Genomic DNA, 24,006 nt, shown 5'->3' on the forward strand with positions numbered 1-24,006 from the left:
GCACTAGATATAGGGCCAGGGTAATCTCTGTCAACTCCAGAAACCTCCCTTGCCAAAACAGGGCTGAGGCAGGCCTGTGCTGCTCCCCCCCTGCAGTAAAGTTAAAATGAGAGTTCTTATTTCTCTGGACTCCAGTTGCTACCATGTGTGCTTAGCCCTGACCAGTAAATATTTGTATGGACAGGCCCCTCCCATTCCCACCACTCCAGGCTCATCATTGGCTATATGGGGGGGGGGGGCTGCATATCAACATGATAATGTATGGTCATAAAGGTAAAGGTATCCCCTGTGCAAGCAACGAGTCATGTCTGACCCTTGGGGTGACGCCCTCTAGCGTTTTCATGGCAGACTCAATATGGGGTGGTTTGCCAGTGCCGTTTACCCCCCAGCAGCAAGCTGGGTACTCATTTTACCGACCTCGGAAGGATGGAAGGCTGAGTCAACCTTGAGCTGGCTGCTGGGATTGAACTCCCAGCCTCATGGGCAAAGCTTTCAGACGGCTGCCTTACCACTCTGCGCCACAAGAGGCTCTATGTATGGTCATATCACCTGATAATTTTTTTAAATTTAAAAATGAATTAACTCCCACTCAATCAGCAAACCTCTTCCAGGGCCGTTATGAAACCCTGGTTGAGAAAACCTGTATAGAGTTTTTTCCCTGGTGCTCCAAAGATGATGTCACCTTCTGGGATAGCTCCTTCTTCTGCTTCAAAGAAGTCCAGCTTGTCACTTCAGCATTGAGGGGGAGTGTTCACAGCTTATCAGATCTATTCCATCTTTTGATCAGGAAACATGTGTGTGTGTGTTTGCTTTTAGGATTTTGCACATAAAAGTCCTCTTGTTTCTTTCCTTATACCACACATTCTAACTTTCTTGCTTGAAAAAGTTTTTAAATGTATGTGAATGCAATTCTGTTTCCGAAGTTCACCAGATTGATGGCACACTGTTGGACTGCACATACACTATAGGTGGACATCTGGAGAGCCACAGTTTGACCACCCCTGCCATATGTGGTCATATAAGGATAAATGTTTAACTTTTTAAAAATAACATAAACATTTAATTGTCCCACCCATTTGGGAAACCCTTCCAAGGGTCGTCAAGAAACCCCAGGGTTTCACAAAACCATGGTTGAGAAAGCCTGCTCTAAGCTTTGTTGAAGCAAGTAAAATTAAATAAATTTTACTTACTTCATTTATACCCTGCCTTTCCTCCACTGAGGACCCAAAGTGGCTTACATTGCTGTCCTTTCCTACACGTCATCCTCTCAGCTATTCTGTGAGGTTACTGAGTGATGACTGGCTTAAAGAATAAATTTAGCAAATTCTTAACACTTGACATACATATCTCATTTTGTATGTCCATGTATGGCCATTTTGAAATTTTGTTTTACCATTACTAACTGTGAATTCTGTTGCAGAGTTTCATTGTTCATTTGTGCACTGTGTAAAAATAGTCAGAGGTTTTAAATTTTCTGTATATTAACATCATTGGTGTCTTCAGAGGAAGCAGTCTTGAGTTTGCTATTTCTTCTTCTCATTGATTTTCCTGTTCTTCAATATTGTAACTTATTGTAGCTTAGCTCTTTATGTTTCTCCATGATCTCTTAAAGCACTGAATTTATAAAGCATTTTCCTGTGTTTAAAATTAAAGTACAGGGTATTCAAAACTAATTATTTTGTCTAGTTCTTCACTTTCTTCCCAGTCTTCCACTGTGCTTGACTTTGTTTCTCTTACCATTCTTCAGTACAAATCTTAAGACGTTCTGTATATCTTGAATATGAATTTATTTCTGTATGATAACAGACACTGTGCAGTGTGGCTCTATTATCTGAGCTCATCCAGTTGATACATTCACTATCGGGTCTTCAGAAGTCACTGTGATTATGCATGATTCTTCACTAGTAAAATCAGTTGGATCTCATATGAATTATGAGTTTGTGCCTAATAATGTCCTTCCTCGACTCCTTACAGCAAGGGTTGTGTGAATCAACTTTAGTATTCTTGAGGCTAGTGAGGACAACACCTTCCTATTCGGTATGTTGGACCTCTCAGAAGCTTGTAATACTGAGGACCATACAGTTTTTTCAGAGTGAATGGTACATATTGGTGGAATAAATAAATAGGCATTCCCGTGTTTTAAAATCCCATTCTTACTGGATTCACAACATGGCCATTGATTGGGGTAGTTTAGCACCATAGTAGCTGTCTAGCAGTGTCCCTCTTGCTTGGTATTCTCAGATGTCGCATAACTTCCTTATAAAGATTTTTTGGTATAGCTGTGTGTTTGGTGCTGTATTTCTTTATGTAATCATAGGATGCCTCAATCATGCCTCAACCCTAAACTAGTTTTGGGAGCACGAGTGTATGAAGTTAAACTGAATTTGAAACTAGCTAAGCTAGAGGTGATTCTGATGGGTAATCCTAGAGCCATGCTTGCTTTAAGGGGACTGGCATGTATCTCTTTGCATCAGATTGTAGACTGCAGGTTATCCTGCACACTCCTGGATAGTCAGGTAGCAGCAGTGGCCCCTTTTCTATTATGAGCTGCATTGATTGTGCAGGTTCACCCCTTTTTGTAGCCATGAGACGTTCCTACACTGCTTATGTAACGTTGGGAATTATTTCATTTTTGTGTGAGGCTGCTCTTGAAGTTGCAAAATGCTGTAGTTGATCTCTCCAGGAGGTGGGAACACATTAAACCAGGTTTTTGGCACACATATTGACTACCTGTGTTCTTCTGTCCAAACTGATAGGCTGGAACTTACCTTTCAAAGTTTCATAGCCTTGGAGTAACACAGTCTGTCTTTCCTATGAACTTTCAAACCAAGATCCTGTCACCATTCCTTACGCTTGTTATGTGAAATGAAATTATCAACAGCTGGAAGTAAGGCTTTTTATTGCAATTGCTTTGTGGTTTTGGAATGAACTACATCAAAGGTCAAAATAAGTTAATCTTTTGTAGCCTCCTGTAGGGGCTTAAAGTAGTTTTCTGGTAATTCTGTGGGTTGACGAGATAAGAGATTGTTCTTAGTTATTTCTTGGCAGCTAAGTTTGTGCTGGTTTTATTGTACAGTTTTTGATATTATTCTATTTAGATGTAAACTGTCTTGAACCTTGGAAACAATTTAATTAAAACATGTTAATTTAAAAGAAATGTAGTAGATTAAAAATGATGTACTTTTTTCAATAGGAGGAATGTTCCATAGTATTCTGGGAAGATAGACAAGCAGATATATGATTAAGTGTTAAATTTTATAATTTAATTTTATAAATTTGATATTGTTTGTAGTTTTATAAAAACAGTAGAAATCATCCTTGCTTCACTAAATTATGCTGCTGTGATGCAGTCTGAAACCTTAACTTTGTAGATCTCGCCTAGGTTTTACTTCTGTTCTCTGAAATTCAGTAAATTCTATTTGGAAGAGCCTTCTCTAGACATTTATAGACATTTACAGCTGTATTAAACTACATATTGTGACAAGACTACAGTCTTGGAATCATTACATTTCAGTGTACTGTAATTATGCTGACATCCCCAAGAATTTTTTTTGTGGAGCATTTACCATTCAAGATTCCGTGCATTTCTAAAAGAAAGTCATTACACTCAGCCATTGAAGATTCATTTTTATGGTTTCAATGAAGATTCTGAACTGTAACAAAACTTTAGTATGTATTATCTTGTCTTTCATGGATCAGTGTCAGTCTGAAATTTATGCATTACTTATTTTCTTGTGGGATTATCAGTATAATAACATAGAATGGGAATCTGACACAAAATTGGTGCAATGCAGGATAAAAGAAAAATGGTTGCAAAGCTGAACACTTTAATCAGATTTTTATTTTTTAAGTGCCACAATCTAAGTGTAAATAATAGGGACATGTTTGTATCAGACCTCTTCAATTAAAATATGTTGAGAAGGCTTGTGACAGTAGAAAAGCATAAGAGATGGTTTATGACATAGTAGTTTGAAAACCACCTGTGTCACTTTTGAGCACCATTTCCCAATTTGGTACCTGTTCCATTTTTCAAGAAAATGGGCAAGGTTCTTATGCACTGGGACTTGTGATTGGCAGGTGATTCCCACTTTGAAACAGCCATCTCCAGAACAGATAATGTGGGAGGGAGCTATCTGAGGTTCAGGCCTGAGCCATGGATGGAAGTAAATATGGCTGTTTTGGTTGATGATTGGTAATTGCAATGTAGCTTTCTGTGATTCATAGAGTGAGTACCCCAGTTTACATCAACACACAATAGTTTGACCGTGAAACAATTTTGTTGTACGGTAGTTCTAGCAGTAATGGGAATGTTATTGCATCTGAGAAATGGGAAAAAAGCATTTGTTTATAATATCACTTATATATTAAAATGATGTTCTAGATTTGAAAAATCAAATGGTTTAGTATAGTAGTTTATTAATACCGTAGCTCTGGATTTGTGAGAAGAGACAGAAAAAGAGATGACATTAAAATTTATCTTTGAAAGAAATATGCCGTAAAAATCCCTGAAGCATTTTGGAAAACTTTCTCAGGGGAATCTATAAAATATGTAATATCAGATGAAGCTGTATTTAAGAGAAACATTAAAAATAGTACTATCTCAGACTAAATGATAACTTCTAACACCTTCAAAAAGGAAAAAGCCATTCCCCTTATAGCAATATTTAACACAGAATAAAACCAATTTAAATAATAAAATTATCTTTACAAAAGATGTGCCATCAGATTACAGGGAAATAATCATTAGAAAATTACACATGACAAACCACTTTAAATTATTAGTCTTTCAGGTGCTGCTGGAATCCTGTTTTTTACTATAAAAGACATATATAGTTGGTAATAATTTGTTGCTATTAAAAAGTATACCTCTACAAAGTCAGTCCAGGTTGGGAAAAAAGAGGGGATATAAATCACATATCTAGGCTAAAGGAGATAACTTTTTGGTAGATGGGCATGGAGCAAATAGGATAGCTAAACCAGGTGTGAAAATTCAAAGATTACATTACCCCCATTAGTCCAGTTTTTGTTTGTGATTACCAGATATATACTTTTATTCAGTAATAGTTTGCCATTAAACTGTCAGCTTTTATATAGACATTATGTTTCTGGATTTATGGTTATTATCAAACTGGGTGATTGTTATAAATCAATGGCTTAAGTAACAATTGGTGGTGTGGTTATGAGTGCCAACTTCTAATATGGTGAGCTGGATTTTATTCCCCTCTCCCCCACATGCAACTGGCTGGGTCCTTGAGTTTGCCACAGCACTGCTAAAGCTGACTGAGCAGTAATATCAGGGCTCTCACAGGGTGTCTATTGTGGGGGAAGAGGAAAGGGAAGGGGATCGTAAGTCGGTTTGGGACTTCTTCTGGTAGAGAAACGTGGCATATAAAACCCAAATCTTCCACCATTAAAAAAAAGGAAATAATTTTAATTAGGAGCAACGACATAGTAATTTCTGAGCAGGCCAGTGTTCTGCATGCTATGGAAGGGAATTGCCAATGTACTTTAAAAGATAATTAGATGATGAGAGTAGAGCCTGTGGCAGACATCAGTTTTTGGGCATCAAATAGAAGTGAAAGGTCACCCAAATGGACCCACCAGTCCTTGGCTGTCAGAGACAGTCCATAATGCATAAACATAAATGCATAAGCTATTGTGTGGTGTGATGACTCTGATAACGTTTTCCTGACTGTTCTCTACAGTGAAAAACGGGCTGTCATAAGAGTGTAATGTTTGTATTAATTCAGACTTCATTTTAAACCAGGTTATAGAAAATGTTTTTCTAAAGGAGCACCCATTCTATGAATTGCCAAAGTCTTTCATAGCTGGAATCAACTGGTAGTTGTGGGTTTTCTTGGCTGGGTGAATGTGGTCCCATGTGGTCCCATACACAGGAAAAGCTCTTCCTAGTTCCAGCCCATCCTGCGGGAGACTCTCAGAAAGGCAGAAATGTGATGAATTATACCCACTCACCTTGAGAAGAAAATGCCCAGCAATGGAACATTCCACACTTTGGCAAGGAGAATCCCATCTTGCTGTGTCCTACCTCTAAAGATACCAGCCACAGTTATTGGCGAAACATCAGGGACTAACACTACCAGACCATGGCCACACAGCCCAGGAAACCCATAACAACCACAACACCCATTCTCTTCAGAAGAATTTGTTCCTCAATTCAGTTTTTTTAGGCTTTTAGCAAGGTCATTTATGAGATGCATCACTTTATATGTACTGGTTAATTCATATGTCTACAAGATTTATAAAATTTTTAATTTTATATGTAAATCCACATTAAATATGTTTTACACAATAGAAATACCCTTGTGGAGGTCTATGGATATTATCTTGATTCTTTGTAACAAACCATGTCTAAAAATATTCAAAGTATTGCTGATTGCTACAAGTTGAAGTAGAAGATGACACCATACTGTATGTTTATTAGAGTTCTGTGGTATATATCTCAGAGATAATCTTATGATAATTTTGTTATAACCAGGATATAAAATAATTTCTGTAATTTAGATGAGGAGTCTGGAGACACTGTAAGGATCAATTTGAAATGCCACAGAATGCTTTTCTTGGCTGCAGATAATTGAAGTAGTTACTCTTTTGGAATTTTTAAATTTTATTTATTATTAAATTTATATTCTGCCTTCCTCCTTGTACTCAAGGTAGGTGACAAATAATAAAAGTCCCCATAAAAACCCCAACCTAAAACAGCAGTTTCCCACAAAGCTAAGACAGCAAGATCCCTCCTACCTCCCACAGTCATCTTACAAGAGGATCTGTTAGATGTAATAACGAAGCCTGAGGGGCATCCATTGATCTTATGAACCAAGCTTCAACCATAGATCTGGCGGAAGAGTTCCAGTTTACAGGCCCTACAGAACTTTGCCAGCTCCATCAAGGCCCTCAGCTCTCCCAGGAGCTCATTCCACCAGTTTGAGTCCAGGACTGTAAAGGCCCAGATTGAAGTCAGGCATATCTCTCTGGGTCCAGATTAGTACCTGCAGAGATTACCTGCAGAGATCCACCAACAGATTAGTACCTGCAGAGCAAAATGCCCTGCGGGGAGTATAAACAGACAAGAAGCCCCTCAGATAGGCTGGACCCAAACCACAGTTGGTCTTAAGGGTCAAAACCAAAACCTTGAACTTTATCTGGGCCAAGACTGATAACCAGTACTTGCTGGATATAGGTCCTCTAAGATGAATCAGTGAGGACCCTAGCAGCTGCATTCTGCACCAGCTAGAGTTTCTGGGTCAGGGACATGGGTACGCCTCTGTACCTTCAGTCTGAAATTGGTTTTTTTATGTCTGTATATTGACCTTTTGCTGGGAATGCTGTCACATGAAGGAATTTACATCCTTTGATTGATTCATTTGGCTCATGTTATTGAATGTGTGTAATCTAGTTGTAAGAAAGCAGCAAGTGTACCACTTTTGAATCTTTGTGGCAATCAATTTCAAATGTTGGATGAATCCTGAAATGCATCCTGTTCCTGCATTTTTTCTATTACAACCAAAATAGTCAATGTAAAGTTGTTACACTGGATAATAGAGTCAAACACCAGGAGTAAACCGGGCCTTTAAGTTATGATGTGGACTGTTGCTCTGCCTGGTGGCGGGGGGAGATGGCACTGGTCAACAAGCTACAGGGACTGACTGGCTCAGAACCAAGTTGTGGCAGTGATGGCAATAGGTGTAGACTTGCCCAGTGGGCCAGCCTCAGGACTGTTTTAAATGGTTCAATCTTTCCACCAAGCACTTTAACGTTACTGAATGCATCAGTGTCTCATAAGAACGCAAGGATCTGAGTACTGCTGGCAAGATTACTTCTCTGCTGGATCATGATGAGGGAGGGGATGGTCAAGATCAGAAGATAAATAAAATAAGCCTGCATTATTTATTTTAAATTTTGATTAACAGGCTTTTTCCCTTGTGGAACTCAAGGCTGCTTACAATTTAAAAAAATTATTTAAAAAGTTTTAATAAATGTGATTAAAACAATTATAAACACAGATAAAAAAGTCCTATTTTTTAAAAAAACCCCTCCAAATTAGGACTGCCAATACATGAAGCCAAAGCCAGTCAAATTCCGTTCTAAATAAAACTCTTCAGCTGTATCTTGAAGATCAACAGTGTGTGTGTGGGAGAGATACCTCCTTGGGGAGGTTGTTCCATAATCATGGAGCTGCCACCCAAAATGCTTTGTCTTGTGTGCCCACCAGGCAAGCTATTTTGATTACTGGAACAGTGGGGGGGGGGGGGAGGGAGGAAAATATGGGAGAAGATGGTCCTTCGGATACTCAGGTCTCAAACCAATAATTTGAATTAATAGCCAATATAATAGCCCAAGGTCACCCATCTGGTTGCATGTGGGGGAGCGCAGAATCAAACTCGGCTCAACAGATTAGAAGTCTGCACTCCTAACCGCTGCACCAAGCTGGCTCTCTTAGTTGGATAAGAATAGTAAAGCTTGTAATCATCTGCATGTTGTTGACACTGCACTCATAATTCCTGATCACCTCTCTTAGTAGCTTCATGTAAATATTATATAGCTTGGGGAGTAAGATAGAACTTAGTGGCACGTTACAGGTCAAAGGCCATGAGGCAGAGCAAGAATCCTCCAGCACTTGAGTTCCTAGACTGACCCCAAGGTAGGACTCAAACCAATGTAACATGGTGCCCCTTAGTTCCAGTGCTGTGGAATGGCTCAGCGGCATACAATGAATGATTGTACTGAAAACTGTTGAGAGATCCAGCAGAAAGAATATTTTGGCCAGTAATTTTCCAACATAGTAGGGTTCAGGGAGGATTTTAAAAAACAAAACCCAGGTCTAATAGCTGACTTTTAAAGCATGGGTAGCACAATTCCTGCTTATCCCAGTCATTGTTCCAGGTATATCACTATATTTTTACATATTATGGCTATTACATATCCAAATTCCAAGACTAGTCATTAGTTCAAAGTCCTAGAGGATTATTAAAGCAGCCCTACTATGATTTGCCATACGCCTCAAGTACTTGCCTCATCTAAACCCATGTCTCTGCCTGGTGCCAAAGTACCAGTGGAAGCGGGTAGCTAACAAGCTTGCCTGTCTGTAAATTAGAAGTCATAAATGTTCCAAGCTCTACTCTAGTAATTACAGATTAGATTTCTTTGGCCATAGTATCTGTGAGGTACAGTGTAATGTCTGATTGCCCTTTCCCCCTGATTTCCACTGCTTCATCCACATATCGCCAGTTTTTCTATCCCAGCTGACCACTAAGGTCAGCAAATTTAGCTCCCAGTAATTACTGGCGACACCACTTAAGTCAATACTGATATTGCTCTGCAACAGTGAAGAACAGTCAGTGAACTGCTAGGAAATTGGAAAGTGGTGGCTAAGTGCCTTAGCATCCAATTCATAATGTATAACCCCCTCAAACTTGCAAACTCTCTAGGAACAAGTATAGATTTAAGAATCCTTGTATTTATCATTAATCTGTAACTCTAACTATTTTGTATAAGTATATTTTTAAAGAATCCTCAAGCATTTATCATACTACAGATGAAAGTTTCAGCTTATCGGAGGCTTTATGTGGCAGGATTGTCTCCATGGTATGACTCCCCTATCTTTCAAGGGTTTTTTGCTTGGATCCAAACCTCCTTTGCCATTTATTTATTTTCCAATCACACAAAAGAGTGGGAAGGCAATTTTTGCCAATCCCCTCTTCTCACTGCAGCTCCTTACTGTGAGATCATTACTTTCCTGGATGTCCTGTAATTCATGGGGTTGAGGATTAAACATAATTGTAGTGGGACAGGCAGGTACAAAAGTTGTTTGTCATATGTGCCAATGTAGTTCTGCTTAGATCCAAGCTATTGTAGTCATAGTAGACTGTTTCTCTTTGAGTTCCAAAATTATAAAACAGGAGGTGCTACAAGTTGTGCAATGTATGCATTTTGAAATCATTGAGGATTTTTATGATTTGCTTTCCCAGCGTCAGGGTTTCTGTTAACAGCACTTATAATTTTATTTATAATTATTATTTCATTCATCCCTTTCTCACAAAGACCTGTGAATTTGGGCTTGGCTCTAGTAGCCATTAGTATAAAAAGGAACCTTGTTGGGTTTAAAAATTGGAATCAATTAGGAATTCAATGCTACAAAGGCTGAGAGTTGGTGTGTTCTTCACACCTGGTTCAGTTTGTCCTTATAAGCAGTCACATAGAAAAAAAATTATGGGTGAGGAATGTATTGTTACGAAGGCTAAACTGAGTGTTCTTTCTTGTTCAATTTCACCTCAGATTGACTAAATCAATGTGGCAAGAATTTTCAGAGAAAGAGATACTGTACATGGCTCAAACTGATATAAATGAGATCGAATCACTAGGGCTGGAGAAGTTCATGTAAATGGGACTAGGCAAGCCTCTAGGTTTATAGGCTGGTGCTTAATTTGTATGATACTACACCTGATGTAATTACTGTTTGCTTTGATTTACGGTGCAATACTTTGCAGAACTACTCTAGTCTAAACCCACTGATGTAATTAGGTTTAGACTTGGGTAACTCTGCATAGTTCTAAGTAGGAAATGAAACGTCCTACGAGATTTTCATTGTTGTATTTCTTACCTTAGTACAAAGAGCCAAGGGACATTTTAAAGACTTTAAGGAATATTTTATGTTACCAGTTTAGGCATTACTTTTCTTTCAGGTTAGTCCTAAGAAAGGAAGTCATACTCTGCATAGAGCTAAGTAGGAAATGAAACATCCTAGATTTCATGTCTTAGTCCAGTTGCAGGAAATGTTGATAGCCATTGCTAAATTCTCACCCACCCTGGCTTGATGCAGATTAATAGTTTTCACTTGAGGAAAGGAGGTGATGCACAGACATTGCATTCAAAGTGCAAACAGCAGAAGACAAAAATGGACTTGCACATCTTTGAGGTGCAAATTCTAATGTCAGAAGTTGCCAGGATTTTCTTGGTAACAAATGTGAAATGATGCTATCTTTATCTTTTTGATACAGTTAAGGTGCAAGGAAATGATCACAGGATAAAATACTGCATGTTGCATTTACTGCTTCAAGAAAATATACATAATTCAGAGGTCTTAAATTATTAACTCTTGTATCTTCAACTTTGTTGTTGTGCAAATGTAGAGCCACTGATAAAGGGAGAAGCTTGATAAAGTTGAATTCAAGTATGGGTTATTCAAAACAAAAAACTTATATCAGAGGTTTATCAGTATATACATGTTTTATTTTTATTTTATTTATTAATTGCATTTATATTCCACCATTCCAAGCACAGCTGGCTCATGGGGGATCACAAGAAGATTTAAATAAAAGCCATAAAACTTATTGACCTCTCCCTCCCCACTCTCCACACTGGCCATCAGATCACCTCCCAGCACCCCCAACCATATGCCCGGGGAGATGACAATATAGCATTTCAGAGGAGGGGCTAGATCTTTGTTTCGTCTGTACATTGCAACCATAAGATGTTTATTTAAAGAATAGGAAATTCTAAGAGTATCCTGTAGGCAACACTCAACAGCTGTTTGTGGCTCATGACACAAATTTGTTCTAAAGTTCAAATGGCATTTTAAATGATTGTTAGTGTTGTGACTGCCAGATTGATTGGCAGATTGTCAAAATATTGTTATGAATTTCCTGCATAGTTTAAGCTGTATAGGGAAGGTGGGGCCCAATCGAATTTTATATCCACCTTTCATCGTCACCTACCAAAAGCCTGGTGGAAGAGCTATGTCTTGTAGGTCCTGCTAGCTCCAACAGGGCTTGAAAGTGTTCTGGGAGCTCATTCTACCAGCTAGGGGCCAGGACAGAAAATATCTTGGCCCTAATTAAGGCCAGATGTATCTCCTTGGGACCAGGGACCACCAATTGGTGGTATTAGCAGAGTGTAATAATCTTCAGGGGTATAGATAGAAAGGGACCTGGACCATGGATGGCCTTGGGGGTGTCACCAATTTGTGGATTACACCCAGCTCTATTTCCTCATGGATGGCTGCCCAGATCCCCCCCCCCCCCAGCTACCTTGACAGTTGTTTGGAAGCCATTGCTGGATGGTTAGATGAGATTTGCCTGAAACTCAGCCCCTCCAAGACCAAGGTCCTGTGGGGCAGGCCCATGTAGAGTGAGGTACAGAAGTCCATTCTAGAGATGACAGTTGAATGGATTAATGAAAAAGTGTGCATGCACACACCTTGGTGCCACTGGATCCAATCATTGGTCAGACCATCACAACTACTCACCTGAATTTTTCTTCTGTAAGTTGATCCTATACCTAAATCATTCTGGAAAGGATTCCTGGTCAACCTTAAATGAAAGGGACAGAGATGTAACAGGACTATTACAGGGAAAGACAGTATGCTGCCACACACACAGTACTTTATGAATATCTGACAGCACTCAGTTAACGGTTTGATCAGTAACTAGAATTAACCATTCAAGCTCCCCCAAAATGGCTAACAGATGAAAGAATCAAACTTCCAGCTTACCTGATGGTACATGGTTCTGTAGCCAGACTATTGTTACATCCTCCACTGGGCAGACAGAGACTATCTCAATGGTGATTCTTCTCTTGACAATAAACCTTGGCCTCCCTTTTAGAAAGGACATCCAGTAGAACCTTGTTGGTCTTTCTTGATGATAGGTAGATGTATCCAACCCTTATTGTGACTGGGGTTCATTCAGCTGAGGCCTCTCTCTTACTTCCATACAGGGAGCAATATACAGTCAAAGCAAGTTGTGGTTTCAAGTGATGGGCATGCACCAGAAATATGTACTGTAGGATAGGAGTCTGGAGCTTCAGATGACTGCCATAAGGTATGAGGAATCCAGGAGCAGGATATTAAAGGGCCTGATTGTGAATTCAGCTCTCCCTTGGTGATCCACTTTGATAAAGGGAATATGCAAAAACAAAAACACCCTCCCCTCAGTACTTTTCAAGTTCCTGTATTCCCGAATCCCGTACTGGTATGGTATTCAAATTCGGTAAATATTTAGGGCTTGCAACTTTTTGGCTGCATTGTACTTTATGAAGACCATTATAATCAATGGTCCTCAAAGCTATAATGGTGAATGGATCTGAGAGTATCTGGGGCTCAATGGGGAGGTTGAGATAGAAGCACCAAATTTGCAGCATAGATTGAAAAAGATTGGACCAGGGGGTTCAATTCTATGGAAGAAGGGGCAACTGTCCACCACTGTTTCTAATGGAGAGAGAAAAGCATTTATATTTTAAAGGGAACACTGTCCCTTTAAAATTTAAATGCTTTTTGCAAGCTGTGGCAGCACAAGTTAACACTCAAGTCATTTATGTTATGATCATGCCAGCAGCCCTGCCATGATCATTTATTGAAAACACAGGGGAAGGGCAAGTGCAAAGATCCCTAGCCATAAAAGACAGTGGATGGCAGAATTCACTCTTAAAGGTGTTTAAAGGAACTGAGAGTCCTTTACATCCACTTCAACTGCAACTCTCCAAAATTCAGAATTGTGACCACCGCCGCTATATGTTATATGTAACTTTTGCTGATGTTAATTGGGGTTTTTATGGGGATTTTATTGTGTTTCAACTATTTTTGTTGTAAACCGCCCTGAGACCTATTGGGAGAAGGGCGGTCTAAAAATTAAATAATAATAAATAAATAAATAAATAAATAAATAATTTCAGGATTTTTGGCCATAGCCATTTCGGGATAGCCAAAAAAAAAAAAAATCTGGTTGAATGAGTACCCTCCAAATACTGATAAGTTTTTTTTTGGGGGGGGGGGGGAGTGATGCTTGACTTGGATTAGCTGAATGGACATCTCAAGTTTGACACTCTGAGAACAAGTATCCCCTTGACGTTTGCATATCCCTAGTGGTTTCTTCTGCATTCCTGCTGTTTGGCAACATATTAATGAATAATTGCATCCATATATGTGTTGTTTAATGTTCAGTAGTTCAGCATTACTGAAATTTTGGAAACTAGTTTTAGAATTTGTTGTTAGACCATTATTTGTGCTCAATTTTAAGGTCAGTTCTTACATTGCCTTTGCAATATGTGCATGGGATTTAATTGCATCATCTGCTGAACCCAGTTCCAAACATGGCGTTTTCACCACATGGAAATTATGACTGTCACAAAGGCAGGATAAGAAATGATGCTTAGTTTTGGTGTTGTATGAGTTTGGTGTTGTATGGTACTGGCTACCTAAGTATTTGGCCCTTTATAGATGCTTACAGAGTCAGATGCTTAAGAACTGGACATTGCATATAGCATTATGCGGTGTTAACATGTTACTTATTGTCTCACATTCAAACCATTTTGGGTTGGTGTGTGTGTGTGTATATATAGAAATAAAGCAATTTTCTGTAGTACACATTAATATTTGAATAGATCAACTGGAAACAGCGGCTTGAATCTACTAGAACATTTCTGCAGTTGAAATGTTTTTCATTGTAGTGAATGACTGTCTCATTTTCTTTTCTCTCACTGAACCCCCAAATGTTTTCTCTAATGTTGGGCAAACATTTTGGGGCACAGCAAGAGAGTACTGGTTTGCTTGAGGGGAAAGTGAGATGGTTAAACGTGGACACTGTGGTGCAGCTCAGTTTCTTAGCAACTGTATTAAATTAGCTGATAGTTCAGGTAAATTAGCAGATAGTTCAGCAGTTATTTAAACTGCTTTCATTCAGTAAGAGACTTCATTTTTTTCCTTATTGCATTATAACTAAGTAGAGTGGCACTCTGCTAGGCTCACTGACGCCAGTGGAAGTTGAAGGATTTAACTATGCTCAGGATTGCACTGCAAGTCATGTTGCATGTCTATTATTATTAATATATGAATATAAATACAATAAATAAATAAATATTACTACATTTGGTTTCCCCTGCATTATGAAATTGTTAACCTAATATGCAGTAAGTATCCAATGTGTAGCTAATGGAAATGGAACATGCAATATATGTTTTTTTTAAAAAACAACTTAATAGACTACATTAAGCCAAATAAATAAGGGCGTATCTTTCCAGGAGCCCACATTAATTTAAACAGCCTGTACTCATACTTTATTGATATGGAAATAGTGCTGAGAGATGCTAGAAGCCCATTGGTTCATTCTAGCACAGTGGAAGTCAATGCTGTTATGACATTTAGTGGCAAGTTTACAAATTAAAATTACCAAGTTTACAAATAATATCAAGTCGGTGCTATTATGGAGATGTTGTTGGAATAATGCTATCTTAATAGAAACTTACGGTAATTTTTCATGAGCATTTTAAAATCAATCTATTGGATTTTAAAAACTCAATTTAACAAAGAAATGTTGAATGAAAATAGAGACTGCACAGTCAGTTTTGTTTCAATGGTTGTACAAGAATATTTTCATAAGCAAAATAAAAATAAAAGCAAACAATTCATACATTGGTTTTAATTTTAATAGCTTTTGTTTTATCCTGACTATAGAAAGTATCTTACAGTGTCTATTTCTTTAAGAAAACAAGTGATATTTACATGTATTGTTTCCCAATAATATTCTCAAAACAAAGATTTATGTTACTGTTGCCTTATGGGAATTATGCAAACTTAGAAAATATTGTCCCTGTAGTATGAAAATAGCAAGTAATATAAAATTACTGCAGCATTTATTGGTCAGAAATGGAATCAAAGCATGATATGGTCGTGGGTTTATAAGTAAACCAGTGGATAGGACCACATGATATTGCTAATGAATTTAGCAGCAAATGAACTAGTATGCCGGACTGGAGAGTGATGATACACTTGATTTTGGAGGTTCTACCTGTTTTTAAAATATGAGATCTCATTAAAGTGGAACAATCACCATTTCAATCACATACTGTATTTAGCTACATTTTTAAAAGAATTAACTTTCCACCTTAAAGCCTCTAAACTGTGCCTGAGTGATCCTAAATGTAATACAATATGATACGGTTTACACACTTGCAAAGAACAATTTATTACAAGTTACATAGTATGGAACGGTAACACAATATGTAATTTTGAGCAGGAGTATGTACTTTACCTTTTTGAAAAAGTAAATATGAAGAATTAAAATTTGCAATCCTATTTAGGGAAAATACTCTGTTAGGAAGTCAATTAAAAGTCTGATTTTCCAGCTCTGAAATTATTCCCAGTTAACAGTAGCCAACATTTTACTTGGCAAGAAGCAAAATATAAATATATTTTTGGATTTCTAGGTGAATATTAGCCCATGATAATATGGGCTATTTGTGAAACACATAGATTAAATACTATGTATCTCAGAGGGTTGTATGCTTAAAATACACATAAGCTGATGAATGGCACACTTTTGGCTCAGTTCCTAAGAGAGACTAGATGTGCATACACTGTGTTTTGTTCATTTCCCTCAAGTAGCAATCTCCAAAGTAACAGCCTCTGGATGAATGTATGGCTTTGTGTTGGCAAGGCCGGGTAAGGAAAAAGGTAAATGAGGGGGACTGCTAGAGCAAAAAAGAAAAGAAAAAAGAAAAGGGAAATCCCATATATGTAGCCTCTAACATGCGCATTAGGTGCTCATTTGATTGTGGGTTGGTTTACTGAGCAAGTTCCATTTTTTTCTGGTGGAAATTACGTTAGAACATCTGGGCTTCTGTTTACTGCCACTGAATAGCAGCTGACTGCAACCGTTTTCGGACTGAAGACAATTTAAATAGCTTGCATGTCGGAACTGGACTTCACGACTGAAGGCTGTGCTATGCATGTAGAACTTTCACTTCTTATCCATTCATAACTATCACTGAGACCATGCTTAAGCAGACATAGAAACTGAGATGTTCATGTATGTGAAGATGTCATTTTCAGTAGCACATGAAACAGTCTAATCTAAATAAGCATATATAGGAGGATTTGTTTTATTTTCATAAAAATAATATTTAATGCTCTGAGATAACTGGGATTCTAAAATATTTATGGCGGGGATCTTTTGTAAACAAGTGGTTGAATTTTAATTTAAAAAACATTATAAAATACATTATTACCCTCCCCTCTTCCCTCTAACTTGAAACAATTGCACTTTCTTCATGGCATAGAAATGCCTTTCTGATCCTTTAACTTTCACACACACTCAAGAAAGCAATACTGTTTGCTTACGTACAGTGACTTGTAGCCCTCTTGAAATTTTACTATAAAGGTGTAAGATTTTCATTAAAGCATAAATAGGATGTAGAGTGAGTTGACCATAACTTTACTGATATACTCATAACAATCTTTATATACCATATATGTTACATGAATTCATTAACAAGCTTTGTTTAAATGACCCAATTGCTTGCTCTGGGATCCATATAAAATGGATAATATTAAACTAATGAACTTGGTGTTGAAGTGAGGAAAATATAGTATATCGGGCATTTTGGTGTTATATTATCTCTTCATCCTCTCTGCTGCTTTCCAGTAGTGGGAAAAAACCACCCTGTATGATGATTTGAGACGTGACATTCTAGGCCTTGTACCTCCAACAAACCCTATTGAAATATAAAGTATAAACAATAACAGAATTCTCAATGCACACATTTCAAAAAATAGCCATTACATATTTTTTCCAAAGAGATTTATAAATATGGGGGGATATGCAAAGCACAATGTCACCAATGTTGAGTATTTTCAAAACCCTCTGACCTCAGTGTGAGAGTTAAGTACTCAACTCGATCCTGATCTATAAGAACAGGTAACAAGTTCTTTACTTTGCCTTGCTTGTTACTGGAGATGTTTCTGAGGGGAAAATTTGCACCTTACTCTTAAATAGTATAATTTCACAGCATCTTCATCCAAAGTACTGATCTTTTAATACTGAACTAAATATGTAATGGTTGAATAGCTTTAATTGATGCAGAACTAAATGAAACTGCCTGGTGTTGGTGAACTTTCAAAAAGCATGACACATTATAAAACTTCTGGCACGGTGTGTCTAGAGTATTTTCTCAAGATTGAATTACAAAAAAGTATTAAATTGTGGCAGCTGCCAATGATCTGTCACATAATGTTATCTAATTCTTATCTCCCCCCCCCCCCTTAAATATGATGCCAGAACACAGAATTTTAGCTGTTGGGTACCAACAGATTAAAAATGATATCTAAGAGAGCTTAGTGCCCCTAGCTTTGACCCTGTCAACTTGCAGTGATTAAAGGCATGTCCTGACTTTGGGTGGCTTTTGACTGCTCATCATCTGGAGTGAGCAGGAGGACAAGTGATGGAAGATGACACGAAATTAAAGGTGCCAGCATTTCACTGAGACACAGTCACTTTGCTCAGTGCTACAGCACATAAAAGGCAAGTGTACATACAGGCCCCTTTCACATTCTAAACTGGATGTTATCCGTTGTTGGTTGGGTTCTGAGTAAAGCAATGGAAGTTTCACACAGTGAATTTCATTTAATTAATGAGCCATTTCTGAAGTAATCTGGCCACTTTAAGCAGCACCATGCTTTTCTTCTCATCCTTTTCCACCATGCAATCTTCCTCAAACTTTTAATGAACATTTTAAGTTGAGTGCTACAGTGCTAGACCAATATAGTACTTCAGTGCTACAGTGGCACCATTGAAATGTCTTGGAACCATTGAGATACACTGGGATTGTGGCTGTTGTGACATAGATACAGGAGGCAGAGACGTAGCTCATTGGGCAGTGGATGCTCAGGGCATCAGTGACTGGTGTTATAGAAATTCCATTGCCACTGTTCATCACAGAGTTGTTCCACCAGTCCTTGCTGCAGAGGGTTCAATGCACCAGCAACAAGTGACTATGTGCTGAGAACCCGCCCTGAGTCTTAGGAGGAAGGGGGGGCTATAAAATAAGCAAACAAATAAATAAATAAATAAAAGGCATGGTGCTTGTACCTCAAAGATGTCTTCCTGCAATATTTATTTATTTCATTCAACTTCTATCCCACCACTCCCAGACAAGCTGGCTCGTGGCGGCTCACAAACATAGTAAAATATAAAACCCCATAAAATACAATATAAAACAAATCATAACACATAAACCAAATAAAACAAGATGGATGGTGGTCACAATAACCCACAATAGGCCCACTGGGGAGGACATACCACCTGCCAAATGCACCCTAGATCTGCATAGACCAAGAAAGCGTGTATTATAAGTACTTCATAAAAGTTAACTGTGCTGTTGATCAGCAGCAGAACCTCCAGCATAAGTGGAATCACAGCAAAGATACTATGATTAAAAGATCACTAGCCTCACAGATATCCACATAAAACACTTGCCAACCTTCAACCCAAAGAGAAGAAGTTTGCCTCCCTGAGATATATGCCTGAGATTCTCTTGGCAACAAGTCACATAACCGCCAATCACGTCTGGGCATTCATGGGTGCATGGATGGGTGAATGTCAGGGCTTTTGCTACAGACACCTTTGGTTAGCAACTTCTGTAACACCAAATACTGATCCCCTGAACACCCGCTGCCCAGTGAGCTGCTTCTCCTCCTGTATCTATGTCACAACAGCCATAATCTCAGTGTATCTCAGTGTTGCCAAGGCATATCAATAGTTGCCATTACAATACTGAAGGGTTATATTGGTCTACCTCTGTAAGTGCTCAACTTAGAACACTCAAATAAAAAGTTCAAGGAAGGTCACACAGTGAAAAACGGCGGCGGCAGGGGGGGGGAAGCACGGCACCATTGGAAATACTGCAGACATTTTAAGCAGCACACTACAGTGGTTCAGAAATGCAAAGAGGTGAAAACAGAAGAAAGCATTTTACCTCAAGAACGCCTCAATCACGCTTTGTTAACCAGACACAAGCAGCTTTGTATGAAAAAGTAAATAAGATCTGTTAGCTGCCGGTTGCTAAAATAGTTGTGTCTGAAATGATACAAAAAAATCCTTTAGCAACCGGCTACCAAAACGGATCACAAAGGCTGTCTGAAAGGGGCCACAGTTATATCTTAAAGACTATTCATGGTATCAGAACATTTGAAAATATTGTGCTTTCCTCAGGATATTATGTGCTGAAAATGGCACTACCCAACCCGCAGCATATTTGGAATGCAATGTAACTATGGAGACCTTTTGAAACAAAAGGCTTGCTACTTTTCCTTTGCAGAAATTCTTAAACTGTATTGATATACTAATATAAAATGTATTGATGTGAATAGTTTGACATTGTAATGTTAATAAAAATGATTGTGGGTTTTAGGGATTTGGGGGAGAGTAGTTTTACTTTCATCTTCGCTAAATGAATTTCTATCCTGATTTTATTTTTATTGTTTACATCCCACACTGGTGAAAATTGAATAAAAAGTTGGCAAGGTGTGATTTGAATGCCTTGCTCCTGAAAATTAGTTCATAGGTACAAAGGCCTTTTTGGTACATATGGTGAGAACAGAATGCTTCCATAATATAGTCAGATTAACACTCGCTGACTGTCTCCTGTTCAAATTACCAAGATCCGTTAAAAAAGAATCCACAACTTTTTGTTTTCAAAGAAGGCCTTAAATTCCATATGCTATGGATTGAGTTAAAGAAACCAGAGTTTCCATCTTCCGTGCTTTTTTGATTCAGTTTTGGATTTTTGCTTAGGAGTTGAGGAGTAACTGTCCTGGGAATAAGGCATAGGTGCAACCTGAGTTTCCTCAATAGGATGAAGTTTTCTCAGAACTGGCTGTAGTTTGTCTTCTTGTTGCTTAAAATCTAATTCCACACTAAATAGTGGAAGGAAAGAGAAAACCATAATCAGTTGCCAAGATAAGGATTTCAGCTAAGTTAGCATTGAAAATGAGAGTGAAATGCTTTTTAAAAAGTCTCCATTCTGTCAACAGAACACATTGATAGGCAATGTTCTAGATATTTATAGCACTTGTATCCTGCCCTTTCTCCACTTGGCTCATGTGAGTGTATATAGTTCGCTCCTCCCCCATTTTATGCTCACAACAACACTGTGCCGTAAAGGTAGCCTCAGAAAGGTTGGCCCAAATTCCTATGTAAATTTGACAGCACAGAGGTAAACAACCTCGATCCACCTTAGCCCAACCCTTGAACCACTTTACAACAGTAAAATATGAAACGTAAAACAATGAATAAATACATTAACTATAGATAGCTGTAGTACTTCTGTTGTTCCAATCCACAGTCAGTAAGCTAAAGTAATGTGTACATTATCAGTAAGCTAAAGTGCTCTGTAAAATAATGACTATAAACAATAGGATCCAAAGAGCTGTGTAGACTCAATTAAGGGCCTCACGCTATTCACTAAACTTCCTGACATTTCTTCATATGATTTTGACACTGTGGGGCAGCGATGCTGGAGTGAAACAATTTTAAAGCCTGAACAGACTGGTAGAATTCGTTCTGCCATGCTATGGCTTCTGGACAATGTTCAGAACTTTTTTGTCAGGTGTAATCTCCGCCATCCATTAAAAAAGAAAGAAAATTTAAAGGCTGTATCTAAAAAGTTATTTTAGGATTTCTAAGGATTTGAGCACACCCAGGGAGATTTTGATTTTCTTTGAACTACACATGCTGTATCACATACTGCATACAAAATGAGTTGTACCCCTGGTTCTTTAGAAGCTGGTCACAAAATGTTAGCACACATTGCTAAGATTTGCTGAAAGTATCAAAGGATATTTTGATAAATTTAAATAAAAACCATGAACAATAATTTAAATATCTGAAATCTTCATTTTCATGCTGTAATGGTCTTTAATTAGAATATACCTATTTTGTCATTCCATGTTAATATTCCAAAAACTTCCATCGTGAGGGGGGTAATTACATTTAATTATTTCTACATTTCACTTTCTTGACATTATAGGATACAGTTGGGTACTCAGGAGGGCAATAATTTATTGTTCTATGATTATTTTGTGCTATACTTTAAAAGGGTCTCATTATTTAGATGAGAATTTTAAACACATTCTACTTCTCTGATGGTCCTGAGTTATATTTGCAACACTTTGTTGTGTTCTGGTTCAAAACAAAATCCATTTTAAACAGAACAAATTCTGAAAATTGTTTCTGGCCTGCAAGTGGCAGTTAGAGGACTTTCCTCCATTATTTGATTCCATTAACCATCAAAGTTCTGTGTTCTATACTATTTTCACGTCCTTGACAGTCTCCATTCTTTTATTACTGGGCTTCAAATTTTTTCCTCAAACCTTGTGAACATACTTTCATTGAAAGCAAGGGAAGGAAGGGAGAAACATTGGGATTTGGAGGATACTGCATTAATTTTTCTACTCCCTTTTCCTAGATATAAATAGTTCAGTGATAGACCAGGAGAACAATCTTTCCAGCTCCTGACTTAACATCAGAATGGGATGTAGCAGTAATATGAATGGGAGATGAAAGAGGATGGCTCAGCTCATATATAAAGCCATGGTTTATTTTAAAACAGTGGTTAGCTTGTGAAACAACGATCACAGACAATAAGTCAAATCCTGGGTCCTTCATCAAATGGTGGTTTTATGGACTTTAATAAATAAAGTCAGCAAACTATGATAAATAAACCAAGTTCAAACTGTGGTTTCAGGTCTACTTTGATATACCCTAGCCACAGTTAGAATGGCCTGCAGTTGGATAGTCACACTAACCATAGTTAGTTTAATTAAATTATGGTTTCATATGACACCTAAATTGAGTTGGGGGAAGGTAAAGATAAACTGGCAGAGGAGACTGCTGAATTTATATCCATCTTAGAAACACTGATGATAAACCATACTTTTAATGTTTCATGCTCTAGATATGTTTATTCAAGCATGATTGTGTTGGACACAATGCCTTATCACCAGGATATTCGGTGTCCCCAAATCCTCTTAAAACATGGTATCATTCTCTTGACAACAGTTTCCTTTTATATAGCAATAATATGATTATTGTAGGAATTTACCTGAGAATGTCCTTGATAGCCCTGAGCTAATTAAGAGTTTCATTCAGGGAGTAATTATCCTGATCATATTTTGTGGAGACTGTTCCTAATTTAGACACACTACAAATGAGGTAGTAAAATGTTGTTAGGATTTTACTTCAGACTATATGAGAAACTGCACCACTACATGCCCCTCCCTCCCTCCAGATATCACTATTTCAGCTCACTTTTCTCCTTTCCTCCCTCTAGTGAAATAGTTTTCTGTGCGTGCATGTAGCAACAACAAATACCCCAAAGAAAAGTTTTGTTTTTAAGTGACTTCAAAAGGAAGAAAGTCTTATATTTATTGCATCTTGCTTCAGTCAAATTCTAAAACAATCATGCATGGAAAACATTGTCAAAGGAATCCTGTTTGTATGCCTTTTGAAGAACCATATTATAAGGTCATTGTTTAATCATGGTACATTTCATACACATTTGAAAAAATGGGAATGTGATATATGAGGCTGATGGGCAAGAGAAAAATATCTTGATATTTGGAATGTGTGTTCTCTCTCTCTCTCTCTCTTACACACACACACACACACACAAGCACACACTCTGCAGGAATTTTATCTAATTTTGGCAAGTTAGAATAATGAAAATATTAAAGTGCCATCAAAGTACAATAAACTTGTGGTAACTACTCATGGGATTTTCAAGGCAGGAAGCGTAGATACAATTTGCCATTGCCTTTCTCTGCATAGCAACCCTGAACCTCTCCCATTCAAGTCCTAACCATAGTTGACTCTGCTTTGCTTTCAAGCTCTAGCAAGGCTGGGTAGCCAGGGTTATTATTTCAGTGTATAGTATCAAAAACTAAGAGTGTTTAAGTGTATGGAGTTTTAATGCCTATTACAGATGTGGATAAAACTTTGTGTATTGTAAAGGATAGCTCAGGGTACCGTATTGTAAAACGTGTTGGTCATGGGTCTTTCAGAAGAGCACTTTCCAGGGCTGCAGGCTACAAATTACTGGGTCTCCACGAAGTTAGAGACACCAGACAAATTAAAACAGTCTGTATATAGTTGTAGTTCTCTTTTACCCACTGAGGTTTAAACTATGTCGTTTTCGTAGCTATGTATATGACAGCTGCTT

At 37.9% G+C, this 24,006-nt stretch overlaps 2 protein-coding genes across 11 annotated transcripts in view; one reads left to right on the forward strand and one right to left on the reverse strand.

The window, feature by feature from the left end:
* Positions 1-24,006, forward strand: part of DOCK1 (dedicator of cytokinesis 1) — a 474,081-nt gene that overhangs the window by 146,392 nt on the left and 303,683 nt on the right. The gene's annotated exons all lie outside the window — the stretch shown is intronic.
* INSYN2A (inhibitory synaptic factor 2A) overlaps positions 15,423-24,006 on the reverse strand; it is a 61,886-nt gene continuing 53,302 nt past the window's right edge. For 4 of the 9 annotated variants that reach the window (XM_077350095.1, XM_077350094.1, XM_077350093.1 and 1 more), the window contains one exon: positions 15,423-20,704. In XM_077350095.1, coding sequence (XP_077206210.1) covers positions 20,521-20,704 — 184 coding nt within the window. In that variant the 3' untranslated portion in view covers positions 15,423-20,520. The remainder of the gene's footprint in view (positions 20,705-24,006) is intronic. The other 5 variants (XM_077350097.1, XM_077350100.1, XM_077350099.1 and 2 more) reach the window with 3 other exon arrangements.

Source organism: Paroedura picta, chromosome 8 (assembly GCF_049243985.1).
Source record: "Paroedura picta isolate Pp20150507F chromosome 8, Ppicta_v3.0, whole genome shotgun sequence".
NCBI classification, from domain to species: Eukaryota; Metazoa; Chordata; class Lepidosauria; order Squamata; family Gekkonidae; genus Paroedura; species Paroedura picta.